Consider the following 8,112-nt stretch of genomic DNA (forward strand, 5'->3'; position numbering starts at 1 on the left):
ACCAGGCCTGCACACCAGGTCCTCACAGGAGAGTGGAGGAGGCACAGTGGCATTCAGCTTTGTTAGTAGTTTAGAGGGCTCTGTGAGAGGCACAGAGAAACAACTGAGGTGAGGTGTTAAGCATGGTCAGGTGGGAAGGAGGGGGTGAGGACAGATGGGAGGAGAAATTCCCACAGGCCTGGAACTCACTGAAGGATTTAAAGAAGGTGGTGATACTCAAATGTGCATTTTAGGAAAACCATTTTGGTTGCAAGGAGACAGCAGACGAGGTGGAACTGAAGCTACAGACAGGGAGCCCCGTGTGTCTGTCAGCTCCCTCCCCACGTTATGAGGTAGCTCCTTGTGGGGAGAAAAACTCAATATGCCAAAGCCCAAAGCCCAGATTTTCTGGGAGGGTGTTCATTCTGAGCCCTGAGAGTGGCTGAAGTTAGAAATCACTTCTAATCCAGCCACTCTGGCAGAGTGACAGGCCAGAAAAATAGAAAAAAAGATATTATATGCATTCATTAACTATAATTTATACATGTAATCTGTACCTTGGAAGTCCAGGTCTGAGCAACATTGAGTCATCTGAGAGAAAGCTCAGCCAGGGGCCCCACCGAGCATTAAGCAGCAGAGCGTTGATGTGCCAGGGAGTCATGGACTGTAAGGACAACAGAGTCAACAGAGAGCAGAGCTTGGGTCTGTTTATTTGTAAATCATTTCCCCACCCCCTAGGACACACTGTGTGTCTGTTGCCCCCCCACCCCCCCGGAAAGAACCCATTGAGCCCCCTCCATCAGCACCAGCATGAGGCTGGGAAAGCGACACCCAAGACAGGAAGATAAGTCCTTCAGTCACTCGTAGGCACATGGAGATGCACTAAAAAGTCTGTAGTAGGCATATCACTGTTGTATTGCATGAGAATCAAACTCATAACAAAAAACAAAACATTTTTATTACCAGAAGGAAAACAGCTCCTAGGTAAAAAAAAAAAAAAAAAAAATTCTTATGCCATTACCAAGACGGGTAGCTATTTTCTGTGAACAACTGAAAACGTCAGATATGAATTTTATACTTGACTCTTTGATGGGCTCTGTGACGGACATGTGACAATTCCTGGAAAAGAAGAGAGATGTCATAATCCACGTTTCCATTTTTTGTTTAATTTTGAATTCCAAGAGAAATGCAATAGGAGATTGAAAATCTGGTTACATATTGGAACTTAATGAACAAGATTAAACTATAACTAAATCTGCTCATAGGAGGTTTAATTATTTTGGAAAAGTTTATTATTCTCACAATAGCCAGGATCTACACCTAGGTAGAGGCACTTTATTGTTGGACAACGTCAGAAGATTGGTCCTACATGCGCTGGGCATCCATGCCTGCTTTATTTAAAATAAAAATAAATAAAGATTTTATTTATTTACAATCTTCCGGGCTTCTTCTAATGCTTTCGCATCTACAGGAGGCTTCCTCTGACTGCCGGGCTGCAGAAACTTCTTCACAGGTGGGAGGTTGCTGATTCTGGTTTTCAGGGCCTGCAATGCACAAAGCACAGCCTCAGATGGAGACACAACACCCACCACTCATTACACTGGCCAGGGGATCTGAGGACAGACCAATGGAGTCCCCTCCATCAGCACCAGCAGGGGGCTGGGAAACAGACAACAAGCAAGAAAGGAAGATAAGGGGAAGGAAACACAGTTCAATAACTTTCATCTTCCCCCAGAGACACAGTTAAGACTTGATTCAGTTCACAGTCTTCCGTGTCTTCCTCCCCACATGGAAATCCTGTGGGTTCTCACTTTAGTGCAGACAAGGAAGACTAATGTGACTGTCAGAGCTACACAGGTAAAGGCTCCAAACTGGAGAAATGAATATGTGGGACAACTGGGCTGGAACTGAAGATAGAAAATATAGGTCAACCATGCAGACAGTCAAAAGCAATCTTCCCTGTGAGAGAGAGAGACAGAAAGAGAAAGGGACAGTCGGGAGGGAAGCACAGTGCTTGAGAGAAGGAGCAGGAGCTGAGGACAGAGACGCTGAGCCCTGGGTTCTTCTCATTGTGAAAGACAAACTCTTCTCTTTGGGGTGGTGTCTGCCTCCAATTTCTTTGGCAGAAAAAGATTCATTTCCTGCCTCAGACCAGGGCCTAAAGCAACTTTTGGAGACCTGGGGGCAGCGGAGCCTGGAAAATGATGTGATCATAACATAGCCAGTCCAAGAGCCCAGATATTAGATTCCAAGATGGGGGATGTGGACCTTCCCTCCCCAGGGCTGTGAAAGGGGTCACCTTCAGCAGCAGGAAGTTGGCCATTAGGCTGGGGTCAATCTCTTCAATATAGTAGATAAGTTCAACCAGGTGAATGTCAGCCCTGCTGAGCCTGTTGCCAACCAGGTAGTGTTGTCCGTGGCTCTTCAACACCTGATGAATTGGAAAGAGCAGGTTATGAACACAGGTGCACTCAGGCTGGGTCCCCTGCTCCTGGTTAAAAGAATGGATAATTACTTGGTAAAGAATATGATAAGGTCTCTCCAGCCTGGCTTCCCACTTGTGCTGCCTAACTGGGCACGTGAGGAGCATCAAACCATGTTCATTGCCCCTGACTCAGTGAAACAGAGAGAAGACGGTCTCTGCTGTTCTCACCTCACTCCTTAGCTGATGCCCAGGCTACCATCTCTTTTTCCTTTTCCCATATAACGGCGCTCCCTCTGTGCATCTTGGTCTGGCCCAGGGCTAGCACTGGCTGTGTGTCTGTTGGCTCCTTGCCCTACCCTTTGAAGCCCTGAACTTTAGCACATGGCTCTCTCTCTCTCTCTCTCTCTCTCTCTCTCTCTCTCTCTCTCTTTCCTTCTCTCTGTCTCCTCTCTCACTTGGGCAAAGATCCATCTCTAGGACATCCTTCTTCAATCCCAAGCAGACTATATCAGAGCTACATTTCTCCTCTACTCATTTCTGTCTGCTCTACTCATTTCCTGATCTATCTCTTTGGAACCTCATGCAAACCTGGGTCAACTTGAACTCACCATCTCTCTTGCAATATGGGCTCTGTCTCCTAGGTTGCACTATGTCATGATCTGCTGCTGAAATATGTGAACTGCAGTGATACTTGAAACACACTTTGTAATTTATCCAAAAACAATGTCTGATTGATAGAGAGAGGGACTGAGAGATAGAAACGCATGATAAAGCAAACATAATGAAAGATTAATGTTTGTATACCCATTTTGTGTTCATATGAGTTTAATTATTCTGACTGTATAAAATTTTTCATAATAAAAGTTTTGGGGAAATGTATGATATTTATTAAAATACTAGAGTCCCGGTGCATGAAAAATCATGCACTGGAGTGGGGGGTGGGGGGGTGGGGGGGTGGGGGGAGGTCCCTCAGCCTGGCCTGCTCACAGTCTAGGAGCCCTCAGGGATGGGACATGACCCAACCATCAGGGGAATGTGACGCCCTCATCACACCTCTGCTGCTGCCACTGCCAGCAGCGCAAGCTTCGACCAGTCCAGGTTACCTGAGCCTCAGGTGGCCCTGGGGGCTGGGGGGCTGATGGAGGGTCCAACCACACCGTGCACCTGCCATGCTGAAATGACTGGAGGACTCCGGCGGGGCTGAGGGGACTGGGCACCGCCATCTTGTGGCTATGGGCACCACCATCTTTGTGATGGTGTGATGGTCAATTTGCATATTCTGTCTTTATTAGATAGGATTTCAGCAATCATACAGTATAAAGAGAATAAACACACATAGCACCACCAACTAAACATAATAACACATTGGCAAATACACTTTCAGATCGTGTATGCATATAAAAGAATGGATAATTATTTGGTAAAGAATATGATAAGGTCAAAACCTATTTTGTGCCCTAGCCGGTTTGGCTTGGTGGATAGAGCATCGACCTGCAGACTGAAGGGTCCCAGGTTCGATTCTGGTCAAGGGCACATGCCAGGGTTGCGGGCTCGATCCCCGTGCAGGAGGCAGCCAATCAATGATTCTCTCTCATCATTGATGTTTCTATCTCTCTCTCCCTCTTCCTTCCTCTCTGAAATCAATAAAAAGATATTTTTTTAAAAACCCTATTTTGTAATATACATTTTTAACTGATGTTATCATGGAGCTGCTTGATTTCAAAGTATCAGTATACTCTAACTGCAGTGCCTACTGACCTTGTCATTGAGTGAATGTCCCCTAAACTCTCAGCACCACAAGGCCCAGGAGGGTGTAGTATTAGATTACTATTAAATTTTTCACTCTTTGAATATGGACGAACACACAAGTAATGAATTAAAATTTGTAGAATGAAAGAATGTTTCTTAAGTGCTTTTTAATGCTTTATAAAGATGAGAGTGTTAGTGTTAAGCCTTTTTTATACGGGAGCCTCCGGTAGCCTTACAATCATTTTTGGTTCATAATTTTTATTTAGTTTGATCTCAGGACATTTGGATCTTGAAATCTTTTTTTACCTTCAAAGGGAAAATTTATGGTCTGCACTACATACAAAATCATGGAACTTTATTTCCTTAGTTTGCATAGCTTTCCTCTAAAGTCTGACAATATATTTTGTAGATTGTTTGTTCCTTAACATCTTTTCATCTGTCTCATCCTCTCCATCCCACTGCCCCCATCTCTGTTTAGATACTTCTCATCCATCCCAGAAACACTGTTGGGCAATTGGTCTCATGTTTCCTATGCATGTTGCCAGCATATTTTCTGATAAGTTGCTTTCTTCCTGCTTCTCTTGGATGAAAAGCCCCTTCATGGTGTTCTGCCAAATCTACTCCAATCGCTGGTTTGACTCCCAGAGCCTTCCACAGCCCACACTCTAAATGTGGCCATCAAATGCCATCAAATAGAGAATCTAAATCAGGTCCTAGTAAATTGAACTTTTGTCTCAGCCGGTGTTGCTCAGTGGTTGATGTGAAACAGGAAGTCATGGTTGGATTATGGTCAGGGCACATGCCCTGGTTGCAGGCTCAATTCCCAGTGTGGGTCGTGCAGAGGCAGTCAATCAATGATTTTTTCTCATCATTGATGTTTCTATCTCTCTCTCCCTCTCCCTTCCACTCTGAAAGCAGCAAAAATATATTTGTTTAAAAAAGAGAGAAATTTTGCTGACAGATTATAACTTGGGTATAACTGGTACATGTCCTCCCCACTGCTGATTTTGATAATAGGCTGGGAGAGTCAGGGTGCTCCATCAGTAGTCAGGAGGGCTCATCTGAAGTGAAGGTCAAAGACGCAGGACTGCCCAGGTACCAGTTCTCTTTGTCCTCTAGTCTCAGTTCCCCAAACACTGACCAGCCCACTTACCTTTTCAAAGGCTGGGAAGTAACGATTTGTTGTTTTCTCTCTGATCTGGGTCATCTTGGCATCTTTTTCATGGGGTGGGCATAGTGGCAAATGCATGATCATTTCATTCAAATCTGCCATACCTTCTGAATACATATCAATCCTGAAAGACAACCAGTGCATATTCCCGGAGATACGTTTTTAGTGTGCCTAACTGGGCTTCCTATAAGAGGTTTTCCTTTTTAAAAATGACCCAATTGTCAACTGTCACCTGCCTTACATGTTATAGTTTTAAAATGTAAGAGAATGGAGAAACAGGAGAGGGCAACTCTACTGGGTGTATTTTTATATGCCAGCCATTCAGCTGTGATATTCACCAAATTTTAACATTTCATAGCAAGGTGGATATCTACGTCTAAAATTTTTGTTATGCCCATGACCAAATATACTGACAGAGAACATCAGTGAGGTGTCCAGAGTCACAGGCATGGAGAAATGGTGGAGTCATTGCAAGTACCCAGTGAGATGCTACCTAGGGTTTGCCCCCCTCCACCCCCACCCTACCGTCCCCCAGCCCCTGAAAACCAAAATTGCTTTCTGTTTCTATGAAAAGAAATGTTCTCGACACTTCATCTGAATGACATCATACAACATGAGCCTTTGATGTCTGGTTTCTTTTATGCAACGTAATGTTTTCAAGGCTTATCCACTGTCATTCCTTTTCATGGCCAAATAATATTACATTCTATGGATTTACAACACTTTGCGCATCCTTCATCAGTTGATGAACACTTTTGTCATTTCCCCTTTTTGAATATTATGAACAATGCTATTATGAACATTTTTGTAGAAGTTTGAGTGTATTTTTTATTCTTCTGGGTACTTGCATGCTTAGTAGTGGAGGTGCTGACATGGTAAATCTATGTTTAACGCTTTTGGGTAGATAGTTCCTTACACGATTTTAGTTTCAACCATGTGGTCCCATCACAACAGGGAGGAGAGCCCTCCCCAGATGTAGTTGTATTGAATAAATCTGGCTGCTTCAGTACTTACATCAAAATGCTCCAGGTAACCGTAGCATCTTGGGCACCAACCTTTACAAACCTTTGTCAAGTGGCCAGGCCACACAACTGGCTGATAAATTAGGTTCCTGGTAACTATTCCTGTAATTTCTAGAACTTGAAGATTAGCTCCTCCCTCAGCCTCTTCTTTAATAGCCTGAGTACCCGGAGTCATGACTCCACCACCCTCCTGGCTTCATAGTTCACCAGTGTTTGGAAACTTCTGTCACTGCCAGTGCTACAGCCATGGACTGAATCTTCTTCTCTAAGAAGTGGAATCCTCCTCCTCATGCTCCCTGCTGGCCTGGACCTCAGCCTTTACTTCCAAGGGATATGCTGCTGCTGGTCATGATCCCCCGGCACAATCCAGCTCATTCAAGGAAGAATCTAAATTGTTATTAATTGTTGATGAAAAACACAGAAAAAATACCTACAGGGCTCTCTCCTTTATGTCTTTCCCATACAGGTTGTATTTGGCGGCAATGTAGTTGAGAATGGCTCTGGTCTGTGCCAGCTTCATACCATCGATTTCCACCATGGGCACTTGCTGGAACATCAAAGACCCATCTTTTGAAAAGAGAAAAGAAAAAGTAGAGTGAAATGTCTTCACACTCACAGAATGAAAAGATGTTTGTTGAAATAACTAAAGATATGAATGGAAGCAAAAAACTATGGCCTGGTAACATTTTAATAGAAATAGTATTGGGTTTCCGCTTCCTGTAACCTTTTTCTTCACAATCTGCCTTTTATTTTTTTAACTTATTATTTCACTTATCTTTTTACACGTCCCATCCAGATACATAGTAGTTGCCTGTGTTTTTAGTTGACTTATCTTCATGGATAATTTAGAAAGAAGTTGGAGAGAGGCTGCCAAGGGCCACCAGCCAGATGCCATTTCAAATGAGGAGTTCCCAAAGTAAGTCTTGTGGGGTTCGTGGCATTAAGGCGAATTCTAGGTGAGATTTCTATGTAGCTGCTCTGTGTGCTCTTCAAACTCCAGCACTGGTCAGTGGGTGCAGGCAGGCCCTGCTTTCCAGACTCCAATGCTGCTGGCTCTTTCTCCTTATCTTCCTGTTCATACTGTCAAGTGGCCTTGACAGTATGAACAGGAGGAGTTCAAGAACAAGAGAGTTCAAGCCCTTCGTATCCTAAGTGAGTGATAAGACCTGCTCAACCACTTCAACCACTTTTCTTCCTGTCCATCCCTGCCCCATCCCCCACCCCCCCACCAGCTCCCACCATACACACAAATAGGCATTGCTTGGTGTTCAAACCTCACTATTGACTTTTTAGATACCCTCATCACAGCAATTTAGATACATAGTCTTACCATTTCTTAACTTTTCCAAGTCTTCTGGACTTGCCAAAAATTGTTCTTCAAACTGGAAAGCAGAAACAGTAAAGGAGTTCTTGTTATTCATTCCATAGCATTATAGAACTTAAGAAATATCTTTATTTTTGCCAGTATTACAGATACTCTCCCTTTTCTCCCCCATTGACCCCCACTACCCGGTTCCCACTCCATCCCAGGCCTTCACCATCGTATTGTCTTTGTTCATAGGTAATGCATCCTATCTAATAAAAGAGAAAAGTGGTAATTAGCTGTACATCTGCTACCCTTCCCATTGGCTAATCAGGGCGATATGCAAATTAACTGCCAACCAAGATGGCGGCCGGCAGCCAGGCAGCTTAAAGCTAACAGGAGGCTTGCTTGCTTCAGTGACGGAGGACTCCAACATTCCCCCTCGCTGCCGGCCTCTCAGCTT

The 8,112-nt window shown here is 44.1% G+C and overlaps 1 protein-coding gene across 1 annotated transcript; it reads right to left on the bottom strand.

The window, feature by feature from the left end:
• Positions 1–1,412: 1,412 nt before the first annotated feature.
• On the bottom strand, positions 1,413–7,728 carry LOC102441519 (glutathione S-transferase A1-like; the record flags this gene model as incomplete). Its single annotated transcript, XM_006109203.1, has 5 exons — positions 1,413–1,523; positions 2,279–2,410; positions 5,307–5,448; positions 6,781–6,913; positions 7,677–7,728. Coding segments are annotated over 5 exons (570 nt in total), but the record flags the coding sequence as incomplete, so codon positions are not given.
• Positions 7,729–8,112: the final 384 nt, after the last annotated feature.

This window comes from Myotis lucifugus, unplaced genomic scaffold (genome assembly GCF_000147115.1).
Source record: "Myotis lucifugus unplaced genomic scaffold, Myoluc2.0 scaffold_6928, whole genome shotgun sequence".
Classification (NCBI taxonomy): domain Eukaryota; kingdom Metazoa; phylum Chordata; class Mammalia; order Chiroptera; family Vespertilionidae; genus Myotis; species Myotis lucifugus.